This window comes from Callorhinus ursinus, unplaced genomic scaffold, assembly GCF_003265705.2.
Source record: "Callorhinus ursinus isolate GAN/ISIS: 27379988/994484 unplaced genomic scaffold, GSC_fseal_2.0 scaffold39, whole genome shotgun sequence".
Classification (NCBI taxonomy): domain Eukaryota; kingdom Metazoa; phylum Chordata; class Mammalia; order Carnivora; family Otariidae; genus Callorhinus; species Callorhinus ursinus.
Window position 1 is genome coordinate 20,921,598 of NW_027397101.1, and position 15,798 is coordinate 20,937,395.

General features: G+C 41.8%; 1 protein-coding gene across 1 annotated transcript in view; it reads right to left on the reverse strand.

The window, feature by feature from the left end:
• The window catches only part of SAXO1 (stabilizer of axonemal microtubules 1), a 110,046-nt gene that overhangs the window by 24,881 nt on the left and 69,367 nt on the right, over positions 1 to 15,798 (reverse strand). The window contains exon 2 of the mRNA XM_025887886.2: positions 6,435 to 6,614. Within this exon, the coding sequence (XP_025743671.1) occupies positions 6,435 to 6,614 (180 nt within the window). The remainder of the gene's footprint in view (positions 1 to 6,434; positions 6,615 to 15,798) is intronic.

The window sequence follows — 15,798 nt, forward strand, 5'->3', positions numbered from 1 at the left end:
AAAGTGGCAGGATATAAAATCAATGCACAGAAATCAGTGGCATTCCTATACACCAACAACAAGACAGAAGAGAGAGAAATTAAGGAGTCGAACCCATTTAAATTACACCCAAAACCATAAGCTACCTAGGAATAAATCTAACCAAAGAGGCAAAGAATCTGTACTCAGAAAACTATAAAATACTCATGAAAGAAATTGAGGAAGACACAAAGAAATGGAAAAACATTCCATGCTCATGGATTAGAAGAAAAAATATTGTGAAGATATCAATGCTATCTAGAGCAATCTACACATTTTTTTCAATTTTTTTCAAAGAAATGGAACAAATAATCCTAAAATTTGTATGGAACCAGAAAAGACCCCGAATAGCCAGAGGAATGTTGAAAAAGAAAAGCAAAGCTGGCGGCATCACAATTCCAGACTTCCAGCTCTATTACAAAGCTGTCATCATCAAGACAGTGTGGTACTAGCACAAAAACAGACACATAGATCCATGGAACAGAATAGAGAGCCTAGAAATGGACCCTCAACTCTATGGTCAACTAATCTTCAACAAAGCAGGAAAGAATGTCCAATGGAAAAAAGACAGTCTCTTCAACAAATGGTGTTGGGAAAATTGGACAGCCACATGCAGAAGAATGAAACTGGACCATTTCCTTACACCACACATAAAAAGAGACTCCAAATGGTTGAAAGACCTAAATGTGAGACAGGATTGCATCAAAATCCTAAAGGAGAACACAGGCAGCAACTTCTTCGACCTCAGCCGCAGCAACTTCTTCCTAGAAACATCGCCAAAGGCAAGGGAAGCAAGGGCAAAAATCAACTATTGGGAGCTCATCAAGATAAAAAGCTTTTGCACAGCAAAGGAAACAGTCAACAAAACCAAAAGACAACCGACAGAATGGGAGAAGATATTTGCAAATGACATATCAGATAAAGGCCTAGTATCCAAAATCTATAAAGAACATATCAAACTCAACACCCAAAGAACAAATGATCCAATCAAGAAATGGGCAGAAGACATGAATAGAAATTTTTCCAAAGAAGACATCCAAATGGCCAACAGACACATGAAAAAGTGGTCAACATCACTCGGCATCAGGGAAATCCAAATCAAAACCTCAATGAGATGTCACCTCACACCCGTCAGAATGGGTAAAATTAACAAGTCAGGAAATGACAGATGCTGGCGGGATGCGGAGATAGGGGAACCCTCCTACACTGTTGGTGGGAATGCAAGCTGGTGCAACCACTCTGGAAAACAGTATCGAGGTTCCTCAAAAAGTTGAAAATAGAGCTACCATACGATCCAGCAATTGCACTACTGGGTATTTACCCCAAAGATACAAATGTAGGGATCCAAAGGGGTACGTGCACCCTGATGTTTACATCAGCAATGTCCACAATAGCCAAACTGTGGAAAGAGCCAAGATGTCCATCGACAGATGAATGGATAAAAAGAGGTGGTATATATACACAATGGAATATTATGCAGCCATCAAAAGGAATGAAATCTTGCCATATGCAACGACGTGGATGGAACTGGAGGGTATTATGCTGAGCAAAATAAGTCAGTCAGAGAAAGACATGTATCATGATCTCACTGATATGAGGAATTCTTAATCTCAAGAAACAAACTGAGGGTTGCTGGAGTGGTGGGGGGTGGGAGGGATGGGGTGGCTGGGGGATAGACACTGGGGAGGGTATGTGCTATGGTGAGTGCTGTGAATTGTGCAAGACTGTTGCATCATAGTTCTGTACCTCTGAAACAAGTAATACAATATAAAAAAAAAAAAAGAAGATAACAGGAGGGGAAGAATGAAGGGGGGGAAATTGGAGGGGGAGATGAAGCATGAGAGACTTAGGGACTCTGAAAAACAAACTGAGGGTTCTAGAGGGGAGGGGACTGGGGGGATGGGTTAGCCTGGTGATGGGTATTAAAGAGGGCACGTTCTACGTGGCGCACTGGGTGTTATACACAAACAATGAATCATGGAACACTGCATCAAAAACTAATGATGTAATGTATGGTGATTAACATAACATAATAAAATTTTTTAAAAAAGAAGATTCTCCTCCTGTTCCTCCCTGCTCACATGCTCTCTCTCAAAAGAAAAAAAAACAAAAACAAAAACCTGAACTAGATTGGAGCTACCACTCAAGACAGAGAGTTTACGTTTTGAATCAAATCAAATTACCTCCTATCTGCCTTAAAAAACAGTAATATTAATAAACTCTTTGGAGGAATGTAAAAAAATATCCAGAGTCTTTACAACATAACTTTAACAATGTACAGGATCAATCTAAAATCACAGAATTACATACAGGAAAACGTGACCCATTCTCAAGAAAAAAAAAAAGATAATCCTGAAGATCAACTTCAAGCAGACCCAGATATTACAATTAGCAAAGATTTTTAAAGCAGCTATTCTAACTATGCTAAGTTATAAAAAGCAAAATAAGGTCATAATAAATTAAAACATAGGATATTCATAAGAGAAATAGAAATCATCTAAAAATAATCAAAGGTAACTTCTAAAACTGAAATATACAGTATCTGAAATAAGACAGTCACTGGATGGGCCTAATATCAAAATAGAGCTGGAGGAGAGACTCTGTGAACTTGAGGACAGATGAATAGAAACTATCGATTTGAAAAACAGAAAAAAAGGACTGACAGAAAGAAATGAACAGAGTCTCAGAGACAGAAAAAGTACTTGAAGAAATAATGGTCAAGATCTTCCCAAATTTAATCAAAGACACACAACATCAAAGGCTCCGAAATTGCCCAGGCAAGTCTAATGCTGAGACGTCTTTCTGCATTTCTTCTTAATTCTTGGGACCAATCTACAGGGAAGGGGAGTAGGTATATCCCCAAGGGTATAGCTCTGGGTAGAGAAGTATGTATTTAAACAGAAAATGGGTGAAATTCAATGAGTAGGGAAAGACTTAGGCCCACTACCAATTTTCCTGCTTTTTTCCTAGCATTTGAAGAGGATTCCAAATGCCTTTTAGCTCTTTTCACTACCAACTTGCAACCCCCTGCCCTTGAGCCAAACCCATCAAGTCAGAACCCTATTCCATCTTCCCTCCTATGCCTTCAGTTTACTCTCCCCATGGTCCCACTCCCCTTAGGATAAAGATGTAAAACCATCTTGAAGACTTACTTCTTTCCTCTCAGGTTATCCATTCCACCATCCTTAGAAATCTGCCTTAACTAACAAAATAATGTCCCAGAATGGGGCCCAAGTGTTTTACATGGTGACATGCCTAAGGGGAAATGAGGCTTGAAGTGCAAACCTCTTATTCATAAACTGATCTCCCGTCTATCTGAACTAAAGGCAGATCCTATGGAAGAAAATCACCATGGGCTGCAAGAAACTGCTTATAATAGTAAGAAGGGCTAAAAATCACAAGCATTCCCCTCATGGCACCTGCTGTAAATCCCTAAGATTTAGATTTACAGTCAGTAAGAGTTGTGTGCAGCTGTAATCATGCCTCATGCTGGGATGATAACCTTTCCAGAAACCAGGTGTTTTTTTGTGTCTGGGCTTAATCACCAAACTCAGCCAAGCCCTGAGCCACGTGACTTTTCATCCAGCAGGTGGCAGCCCCATGTCCAATCTCAGAAACTAAGTTGGGTCCCTTTACATAGAGAAGTGGGTGGGATGTTCAGGTAATAAGAATTCTAAGGGCAGAGAAGTGACAATCCATGCAGATAGAGGGGTTTGCAGACACAGGGGTGACCCATCCCTTCCCCCAGAAGCCTCTGGTGGAGCACTCAGATGATGATTTCTCTACATTTCTTCAGACGGAATAGTCTGCTATATATACAAGTACACTGATCAGAGTCTCTGCTAAGTTTAAACGGTTCAGGAAATATGGTTGGTAAAATCTTGGGTTTTGTTCATTTATCTCGATAAAAGCTCACTTAAAAAAATTAATCCTGAGAGGGACATAGTTTTATTCTCAGTCTATGAAAACTAGTGCCCAGCATGGCAGGCATAGGGCTGAGGTATGATAAACTTGAGGTACAGGTGAGGGAACAGATTCCCTCTGCTCATTTTCCCCCTGGGTTCTGTCTCTGGGGAAGGACATAAAGAAGCATTTCTGCTCTTCTTCCTTCCCATGGGTAACCTTGCTCCCACCACCTTTTCTTTTAAGGCCTTTATGGTCATGAACAACTTGTTTTGGAAATTCTTTTAGTATCTGCAGCCCTCCACTTTGGCCACATTTTGACATGAATGATATTGTCAGTCTGGCTCTGGCAGGGACAGAGGGAACTTCTGGGTGATAGGTTTATGGCTCTTAGTGACATGAGACAAAGATAACTGAGGACGGGTCAGAGGGGAAGTTTTTGTTTTCGAAAAGCACCATCAGGAGGAAGGAAGGCGTGCAGAGCTCCATCTGGGGACCTCAGAGCTAGGTGATGCGGCAGGGCTCCTGCTGCAGAGAGAGGATTTGTCCTCATCCCCCTAAGCTTGTGGACAACAAATAAAGAGCAACCTCCAACATCCAACCCTCAAAGCATCCTTCCTGGGACAGAAAACCTACCCCTAATATAACAACATCTGAAGCTGTCCTGTCTCAATTTCCGGCATGTGGGGTATGAAGAGAAGACCAGCACCTAGAGGCTGAGTGTGATATTTACAAGCTATTCCTCAATGCTGCTCTCATCTTTCCCTACCCATTACATGTCTCTGATACATACGCCTAGGACTCTTCATCAGCACTGACCATAGTTTCTTACAAGGAAAAGCAATGCTCTAGAACGGTACATATCTCTAGTGGTCTTCAGACTCTTAGAATCTAAGAGTGCTGTTTTCTTGGTAAAATGAAGCCTAAACTCATAATGTTTTATAAGCCATAGGTTGAAAAAAGGGTTGCATAAAATATATATTTTAGTACTCAGAAACATCGTGCTTAAACCAAATCATTTAGAGATCTGTCGAGCATAAAGATGATCTGATTCGGGGTGGGGGTGCGGGGGGGGGCCAAGGGGAAAAAAAAAAAAAAGAGATGATCTGATTCGAGTCATAATCTCAAAAGAGGATATATCCAGGCCCATCGTGGGGAAAACCTGGAGGCAGAATGAGTTAGAGCCATTCTGCTTCACCTGAATCATCTGGGACCTTTACTAGGAAAGCACAAAATTATGAGCAAAGGGGGAGCAATAGGAAGAAAATTTACCAAGTCTTGAGTTCTGTAATGTGCAAGCTCTGTGCTGCATTAATTTACATGTTCTGTGATCTCCTCCTCCCAGCAATCTCGCCCTATAGGGATGAGAAATGTCGGAGGCAGAGAAGGCATCCCTCTCTCAGGTCTCATCTGGGTTCTAAGTATACAAACTGGGACACTGCTCAACTGCACTCAAAGATGTTTCTACTCCACTGGGTCACCAATCACAGGTCACCACCCAGAGGTCACTAACCAAGTTGTCAGTAGCAGATTCTTGCAACATGCAGAGCAGACCTGAAATTGATCAGTCTCCCCACCCTCTCAATATAGATACCTCTGCAACCCTACCACACTGAGCCAACGGCTCAGTCTCTAAAACTTGATTCTCTAAAGAATCTGTGTTTGGAGGTCAAGAGCAATTTAAAAGGAAATGCCATTGACCTTTGAACAATGTAGAGGTAAGGGATGCTGACCTCCAATGCAGTCACAAATCCACATATAACTTTTGACTCCCCCAAAACAATTCCTAATAGCCTACTGTTAACTAGAAGTCTTACCAGTAACAGTCATTTAATATATTTTATATGTGATATGCATTATATATATTGTATTCTTACAATAAAATAAGCTAGAAAAAAGTTAGGAAGAAAATAATAAGAGAAAATATTAACAGTACTATATATATTGAAAAAAACAAAATCCACACATAAATGGACCCATGCAGTTCAAACCCATGTTGTTTAAGGGTCAGCTGTAGTCTTTGTTCATTCTTGAAGAACATCCAAGGGGATCCCAATTCAAAGTCCACGGCATAATTCCCAGACAGCTCCCTCTGTATCATAAGTTTCCTTTCACCACTATCACCATCACTACGAGGCCCAAGCTGACCTGGAGCTTAGGTGCCAAAGTCCAAAACTCACTTTCTAGCAGCAGCCCCCCTCCCCCCCAACTGTGTCATCCCTTTATATGTTACTTAACCTCCAACCCTTTGCTATGTAGATCATTCTACCCTTCCTCACCCCTAGACCGGCTGCAACAATTCTTTCTCTGTAAGAAGAGGTTGGGGAAAACTGAGCAGGCTAACAAATGTAGGATTTCCTTTCCGAGATACAGTATATTAACATTAAAGACTTTGATACTATACATTGACTCTGTACATTGATGCACTAAGACTGCACATTATATTCATGTTGTGTACATTAGCCCTGGACATTATTCGTACACATTCATATATTTATTCTTCTTGCACTCACCTTGATGTGGTCAGGCCTTCCATGGGTATGGACCCTTTCTGGTACTCCAGCTTGGGCTTAAAGGATTCTCTGGGCAAGTAAGAGTGATAGAGAGGGTAGTTCTCGGTGTATTCGGAGAGAAGACATGGTTTCTCTATTTTATCGTAAATCTTGGTAGGGAGATGTGGACAGTGATGCCGCCTATAAAAAAGACATGAAGTTAGGTCTGTTACCTTCTTGGAAAGAACATATCCAGTCTGACAATGCCACCTCCTCAAAATGAGACCCCAGGTTTTAAAACCAAGACTGCCAGCACTGAAAACAGGAACTTAACTTTCCTTTTCTCTACTAAACTATGACGTGGACAGGATTTTTTTAATGATGTATAATTGCAATTGGCTGATCATCAAAATTCTTTAAATCACAAAATTACACACAAGCATGACCAATATTCAACCATTACAGATGCCATACTGCCTGTTTAAATATGAAATACTTCCGGTACCATAGTGGGTAAATCGCTGGGGTCCTGAGCCCTTCGAGTGATGCTCCCAGCTGGTCTCCAGATCACCCAGCAGTTAGGATTCAACACCTGACCTGACAGTGTGCTGCAGGGCTGTGCACTAAGCCTTTCCTAGTTGGCTGGTTCCTGGGTCAACTCAGAATGTCACCTTTCCATACAAGTGGCATCACACAGAGCAAAACCACATCAGTTCTGAGTACGCTACACACTACTGACTATGGGAACCTGTTTCACATTGAAAGTCTGGCTCATGTTTCCGGTCTCGCCTCAGCTACTGCCTCCATAGAAAGACTTCCACTGGTTATCTTCTGCCTAAGATACACCCATCAGCCCTGCCCTGGCACACAGGATCTCTCATCCCAGTGCATGCCTTTCCCATTGCTTACTGCTGTCATTGGCAGGTTTGCTGGTGAGTTTCTTCATGGTCCATCTCATCTATCAAGCTCAGGACCTTTTCTATCATGCTCACTGCTGGAGCCCCTTATCCTGTCAGGTACATAGTAGGCTGTCAATAACAATTACTGAACAAATGATGAAATACATTAATAAATTATTAAATAAATGTGATGCCTCATTATACAAATAGATGATAGAAAATAATTTGAAAGAAAAAGAAAAAAGGAAAAAATTTTTAAAAAAAGAATTTGAAGTTATAATTTATGGTGAGTTTTCCCATTTTACACGCATGGTAATAAATTAATCTTATGATTCTACTTATTGCTGGACAAAACACAGCTGTTGGAGCTTTCAAAACCTAAACAGTATGTCAGTTATTCATATGCCCGCATACAATTCTTCTAACCCAGCTGGGGCACCCCTTGTCTTCAGGCGCCAGCACATCTACAAACCTGCATGTTCGTGAGTTCCCACTTCCTTCTATCGAGGAACAGCACAGAATGGCATATTTTTAAACATTTTTTACACTGATTTTAATTAGAGAAATGAAAATACACAGTATTCTGGGGCACCACATGGGGGGAGAGAGAGAGAGAGAAAGAGAGAAACAGAGAGAGAATTCATCACTGTTCATCTAGAGCTATTTTCCAGGCAACAATTAGCATGCTATCTATTCCTGTTGTTAGTAAGTTCAACCCTCTATATAAATGTTGCTGCCACCACCGTTCTTACTTACATACTTCTCTTCAACCTCCCAGGCCCTAGAGAAAATGACCAACACCTGTAAGGTTCATATGGCTAGCACTGCATATTAACAAGTACCTTTAAAGAGATCCCTATTTGCAGGGCACCTGGGTGGCTCAGTCGGTTAAGCATCCACACTTAGTGGGGAGTCTGTTTGAGATTCTCCCTCTCTCTCACTCCCCGCTCCCCATACTCACTCTCTAAATAAATCTTTAAAAAAAAGAAAGAGATCCCTGTATGATTTTTTTTTCTCATTTGTAAGTTTGTGTATCAGAAAAGCCTTAAGATGGCATAAACTTGCCACATTTTTTTAAAGATTTTTAAGTAATCTCTACACCCAATGTGGGGCTCGAACTCACAACCCCCAGGATCAAGAGTCGTAGGCTCTACCAACTGAGGCAGCCAGGCACCCCTACTTTTTATTTTTGTTATTACTAAAGTACTACTCATTCATGGTAAATATTTTAGATTCTCCTAATTATTTACAAGGAAATCGTCCATAAATATGCTATCCTTAGGGTATTGAGTTTCAATGTTAAGTAATTTAATAAAAGTTTAGTTGTCCTTTTTCAAAATGTACATTATTGGCATTTCATGGACAAAGACGATTGTGTATTTAACATTTTATATATTTAATAATATTATGCCCTAATCACGGGTACATAAGTTGATGAGTGCTTTAATCTTCTGTCCACTCAAGAGGTAATTGTTGTGTTTGCACAGTAAACAAAATAACCATACCCCACGCTATGTAAACATTAGATATTATTACCATTTCTGTGTTCACAATCCACCCAATTATCGGAGTTTTCACTCTGAACCAATTAGCAACCTATCATTTTAGGATTCCTACAAACCACAAATCAAAAGCCAATAACTGCTGGCTACCAAAAATACCTCCACCAATCTATTTTGTTTACCCACTCTCTGAGAAAAAAGTCAAGATTTTATTAAGAATAACTGATTCAGGCACTTGCAATAAAATCAACCCCCAGGCATAGCAATGTTTTCCCTCTCCAGTGCCCTTCTTTAGCAAACCAGTAAAACTTTGTTTTTATATAGCCCCCTTTCCATGTTACTTTTTTTGACTTTACAGTATAAAGACTTATTCCTAAAGAAAAATAAATTCCATGGCAAAATACTACATTGGGATTGGTATCATGAGAGGGGATTTCAATATTGCAACAAGCTTCCACCCAGACACCAGTGTTCCTTTAAGACGAATGTTATCTATCTCTGTACGGGGGGGAGGGCAGGTTTTATTTGACCGTTGCTAGTTAACTAAACTCTCACTTTGAAGTATCAAAGACTCTTACTTGGAAGTAAACGTTTCACTACCTGTCTGCTCCTAGGGCCACCTCCTTTGCCTTACCTGTAACCCCAAACCCTGAGTATCCCTCTCAAGTCACCAAGCGCCCTATCTCCTCCTTCTTGGTCTGCCCATCCCTTTCCTAAAAGGGAAATCACTTCAGTTCTTAATTTTTAGCGGACCTAGTCAGTGATTGAAGAACACGTGTGGAATCACCATGTTTGGGGTATTTTAAAGTAAGCCTGGGGGCGCCTGGGTGGCTTAGTCATTAAGTGTCTGCCTTGGGCTCAGGTCATGGTCCCAGGGTCCTGGGATCGAGCCCCGCATCGGGCTCCCTGCTCGGCGGGAAGCCTGCTTCTCCCTCCCCCACTCCCCCTGCTTGTGTTCCCTCTCTCACTGTGTCTCTCTCTGTCAAATAAATAAATAAAATCTTTAAAAAATAAAAAATAAAGTAAGCCTGACAGTCATGAGCCAAAGAAAGGAGACTTCTTCAAACTCTCTGATACTTGCATCCTCTGAGGAGCTGCCGTGGCCACCCTGTTGGGAGCGCATACTCCAACCTGCCTAGATGGGGCCACTAGGCAGAGAAGGCAAAGAGGAGGGAGGCTTCCTTACCAGAACTCTCTAAAGTCTTTCCACTCCAGAATTTACTAAAGAACCACAGGAAAAAGGAAATAATCCTGACTTTTTCTGATATTTGGTAAAGGGAATAGTGGAAACCTTTCAACAAAACACAGAAAAGGTTAATAATAGTTGACTCTGAGCACTGACTCCAAGCTAGAACCAAGGAATTTTAAAAATTAAATTTTAAAAGGAGCCCTGAAGAAAATCTGATCCAATGTCCTTACAATGCTGACAAAAAAATCAGAAGCTCAGAGAACAATATACATGACCCAGCGATGGACAGCATCTAGTTCTCTTTTGCATCTGAATGACCAGATTCATTTCCTGACATTTAGGTCTCAAGGAACTGTAGAATGGATGAAAGAACTTTAAAGATATGACAAGTACCTCTAACATAGCACCACCTGATAGAGACAGAAAGCAAGCCAGGTAGGAGAGCCACACACATCATTTTAAATGTTCTAGGAGCCACATTAAAATTGTAAAAAGAGATAGGTAAAATTATTTTTAATATTGGATTTTAAAATCCAATATATTCCATTTCAACATATAATCAATATAAAAAAATTAAGATATCTTACTTTCATACTACATCTTCAAAATCCAATAGGTGTTTTACATTGACAGCACATCTCAATTAGGAATACCACATTTCGGGGCACCTGGGTGACTCAGTCAGTTAAGCGTCCAGCTCCTCATTTCAGCTCAGGTCACCATCTCAGGGTCGTGAGATCAAGCCCCACATCAAGCTCCACACTCAGCGCAGAGTCTGCTTGAGATTCTGCCTCTCCCTCCGCCTCCTCCCCTCCCACCCCTCACACGCACACTCTAAATAAATAAATAAACTCTTTAAAAAAAAAAAAAGGAATACCACATTTCAAGGGCTCAGTAGCCACATGCAGTGGTGGCACTTGGATGCTGGTTTTCCCTGCAGGTGGAAGAAAGAAAAAGATACCTAGAAATATTTTTCTTGACTATTATAGTATTTATCTCCTCCTTAGACTCTCTGACCTGCCTTCATGGGACATAAACAGAGGCCTTAAGAGACATGAAAAAATTGAATTTTCCCTACTTCTCACTCCACAGAGCCAAGCTTCAGTTCCACACATCTGTGAGGCTCTCTGGAGCTGCTCTCTTTCCTGCCACTTCCACATTCCTAAAATGCTCCTCCTCCTTCAAGGCCCATCTTGAAAGCCATCCCTACCACCACCACCCCCCCCCCCCCAAGAAGCTACTAAAAATACCACTGCACTGTCACAGGCTTTGACTCACTCTCTTCTCTGAGTGTGAATGGGTGCATGGCTCTGTGTCCCCACCTCTTTCGGGACACTTTCTGTACTGCCTTGCACGGGCATCTACTCATAAACTTTCAGGTCAAGAGTTCTCATGGCTGCAAACACAGATGTTCATCATGGCAAAAAGCTGATGAAAAGCATGGAAATTCTTTCTGCCACCAACAAGCAGCATGGATAATGGCCAGTGTACTCTAACTTAGGACTTCTCAAGCCAAGAAACTTCTAATCCTCTCTTAGATCATAACCTGCTTCTAAACAATATAGCATCTGTGGATATCAATGACTTCTCTTGCCTCTATCATGGTGTTCCAGACTCCCCCCACCCCCAAGCTTAGCCTGGTGTGGACAGTGAAGAAGGCTCTCTTTCACTCTGGAAGACAGTGCACGTGGCAGAAAGGGACTCTGGAGGCAGGAAGATCTGGTTTCCAATTTAAGCTCTGTCACTGACTGCTTGTGTAATGTTCAGGAGTTTTTTTTCCTTAGTTAACTCTTCTGAGCTTTAATTTCTTCCAGATCTGTAGATAACTTCTACTTAGTAGGATTGTGTGGATTAAATCAAATACTAGAGATAAAATGCCTAGACAGTCCAAGGCAGGCAGTCTGAAATTAATAGGCTCTTTATTGAGCAGTTACTATCCACCACATGGGCTAAGAGTTTTATATGTTATTCCGTCTAATCCTCACAGCAATGCTACAAGCAAGACACTATTAACCCCATTTTATAAACATGAAACTGAGACATAGGAGGTGCTATTTTGCTCAAGGCCACATAGCCAGACTGCAGTGAAATCAGGACGAAAACCCCAGATCTTCTGCCTGATTCCAAAGCCTGTGCCCTTAATCATGGCCATATACTTTGTGGTTTCAGGGGGTGCTAACCTGTACTAAATACCTCTTCCCTGGCTGCTAGGCAGGTATTAGGCAGTTCTTAGACCTGCCCTTCCTCTTCACTTCACTCAGAATCTTCCAAAGCAGGATACGCTCCTCTTTCCCAAGGGCCCTGAAACTATTCTGAAACAAACCAACAAATACAAACAATTCTAAATACTCTTTAAAATTCTGACCTTGGGGAGCAAGATGGTGAAGGAGTAGGAGACCTGGATTTCGTCTGGTCTCAGGAATTCAGCTGAATAGGGATCAAACCATTCTGAACACCTACGAACTCAACAGGAGATCGAAGAAAAGAATAGCAACAACTCTGTGAACAGAGAAGCGACCACTTTCTGGAAGGTAGGATGTGCGGAGAAGTGAATCGAGGCGATATTCGGGAGGATAGACGGCGGGGGAGGGGCCTCCGTCGGCCGCTTCTGGCAAGTGCTAGAGCCGCGGAGCACAAAATCGGACCTTTTAGAAGCCGGCTCCGTGGAGAGACGTCGCTCCAGTGGCTAAGCGGGGGGTGGAACCCTCACGGGACAGTGTGGTCTCAGGACCCTCGGGGTCACAGAAAGACCGGGGGTGCCCGAGTGCGCCAGAGCTCCCAGGTATCACAGCGGAGAAGCCGGCTGCAGAGACGGAGCCGAGGCGCGGGCTCTCAGCTCGGGGTTGCCATAAACCGTGATCCGCGGCCCAGTCGGGCCACTGCTCCTCCAGCAGGGACCCAACAAGCGGCAGAGCCGGGGAGACTCCCCTTCCTCCCCCGGGAGGAGCGGTGCGGGAGCACACCGCAGGGATCTGCTGGGTTTGGAGACTCCACACAGGGTCGGGTGCCAGAGATAGAAACACTCGGTCACAGGCCGGGTGAGCACGGAGTGTGGCCGGAGACCGGGGAGATGGGAGTCATTGACTGCTTTTCTCTGGGGGTGCACTGAGGAGCGGGGCCCCGAGTTCTCGGCTCCTCCGGGCGGAGATTGGGAGGCCACCATTTTCACTCTCGTCGTACAAAGCTGTACGGAGAGCTTGAAGGGAACAAAAGCTCCCGAGAGCAAACCCAAGCAGATTGCTTAGCCGGGACCGACAAGGGCGGGGCAATTCTGCCTCCAGCAAAGACATTTGGGAACCACGCAACAGGCCCCTTCCCCAGAAGATCAGCAAGAACAGCCAGCCAAGACCAAGTTTACCGATCAATGAGAACAGCAGAACTCCAGCACTAGGGGAATACTGCACGTAGAATTCAGGGCTTTTTTCCCATGATTCTTTAGTCTTTCAAAGCTAATTTTTTTAATTTTCTTTTTTTTTTAATTTTTCTTTTTCCCTTTTCAACCAACATCTTATCAATCCCTTTTTTTAAAAATCCTTTTTATTTTTTCATTTTTGAGTCATATTCTATCCCTTCATACAAGTTACCCTTATTTTGGTATATATATGTGTATATATACACACACACACACACATATATATGTATATATATATAAGTTGTTCTCGCTTTAAAATTTTGGGAGGCACTTTCTTCTAACAGACCAAAATAGGCACACAAAATCTAGTGTGTGTCATTGATCTATGCACCAGCCTGATCATATCTGATCATATTCTGTTTTTTGTTTTGTTTTGTTTTTGTTTGTTTTTACCTTATTCTTTTTCTTTTTCTTTTCCCTTTCCCTATCTTTCCCCCTGGTTTCAGGTCTCTTCTGATTTGTTTAGTGTATATTTTCTGGGGACGTTGTTACCCTGTTAGCATTTTGTTCCCTCATTCATCTGTTCTCCTCTGGACAAAATGACAAGATGGAAAAAAATCCCCTCAAAAAAGAACAAGAGGCAGTACCGACTGCCAGGGACCTAATCAATATGGACATTAGTAAGATGTCAGAACTAGAGTTCAGAATGATGATTTTAAAGATACCAGCTGGGCTTGAAAAAAAGCATGGAAGATATTAGAGAAACCCTTCCTGGAGAAATGAAAGAACTAAATCTAACCAAGTCAAAATCAAAAAGGCTATTAATGAGGTGCAATAAAAAATGGAGGCTCTAACTGCTAGGTTAAATGAGGCAGAAGAGAGAATTAGTGATATGGAAGGAAAATAAAGAAGCTGAGAAAAAGAGAGAGAAACAACTATTGGATCATGAAGGTGGAATTCAAGAGATAAGTGATACCATAAGACAAAACAACATTAGAATAATTGGGATCCCAGAAGAAGAAGAATGGGGGAGGGGGGGCCGAAGGTTTACTGGAGCAAATTATAGCAGAGAACTTCCCTAATTTGAGGAAGGAAACAGGCATCAAAATCCTGCAGGCACAGAGAAACCCTCTCAAAATCAATAAAAATAGGTCAACACACTGACACCTAATAGTAAAACTACGAGTCTCAGAGACAAAGAGAAAATCCTGAAAGTGGTTCAGGACAAGAGATCTGTCACCTACAATGGTAGAAACATTAGATTGGCAACAGACCTATCCACAGAGACCTGGCAGGCCAGAAAGGATGGGCATGATATATTCAGAGCACTAAACGAGAAAAATATGCAGCCAAGAATACTATATCCAGCTAGCCTGTCACTGAAAATAGGAGGAGAGATAAAAAGCTTCCAGGACAAACAAAAACTAAAGGAATTTGCAAACATGAAGCCAGCCCTATAAGAAATATTGAAAGGGGTCCTCTAAGCAAAGAGAGAGCCTAAAAGCAACATAGACCAGAAAGGAACACAGACAATATACAGTAACAGTCACCTTACAGGCAATACAATGGCACTAAATTCATATCTTTCAATAGTTACCCTGAATGTAAATGGGCTAAATGCCCCAATCAAAAGACACAGGCTACCAGATTGGATTAAAAAATAAGACCCATCAATATGCTATCTGCAAGAGACTCATTTTAGACCCAAAGACACCTCCAGATTGAAAGTGAAGGGGTGGAAAACCATTTACCATGCTGATGGACACCAAAAGAAAGCTGGGGTGGCAATCCTTATATCAGAAAAATTAGATTTTAAACCAAAGACTGTAATAAGAGAGGAGGAAGGACACTATATCCTACTTAAAGGGTCTATCCGACAAGAAGATCTAACAATTGTAAATATCTATGCCCCGAACATGGGAGCAGCCAATTATATAAGGCAATTAATAACAAAAACAAAGAAACACATTGACAACAATACAATAATAGTGGGGGACTTTAACACCCCCCTCACTGAAATCGACAGATCACCTAAGCAAAAGATCAATAAGGAAATAAAGACTTTAAATGACACACGGGACCAAAAGGACTTCACAGATATATTCAGAACATTCCATCCCAAAGCAACGGAATACACATTCTTCTCGAGTGCCCATGGAACATTCTCCAGAATAGATCACATCTGAGGTCACCAATCAGGTCTCAACAGGTACCAAAAGATTGGGATCATTCCCTGCATATTTTCAGACCACAATGCTTTGAAACCAGAACTCAATCACAAGAGGAAAGTCAGAAAGAACTCAAATACATGGAGGCCAAAGAGCAGCCCACTAAAGAATGAATGAGTCAACCGGGATATTAAAGAAGAATTTAAAAAATTCTTGGAAACCAATAAAAATGGAAACACAACTGTTCAAAACCTTTGGGATGCAGCAAAGGCAGT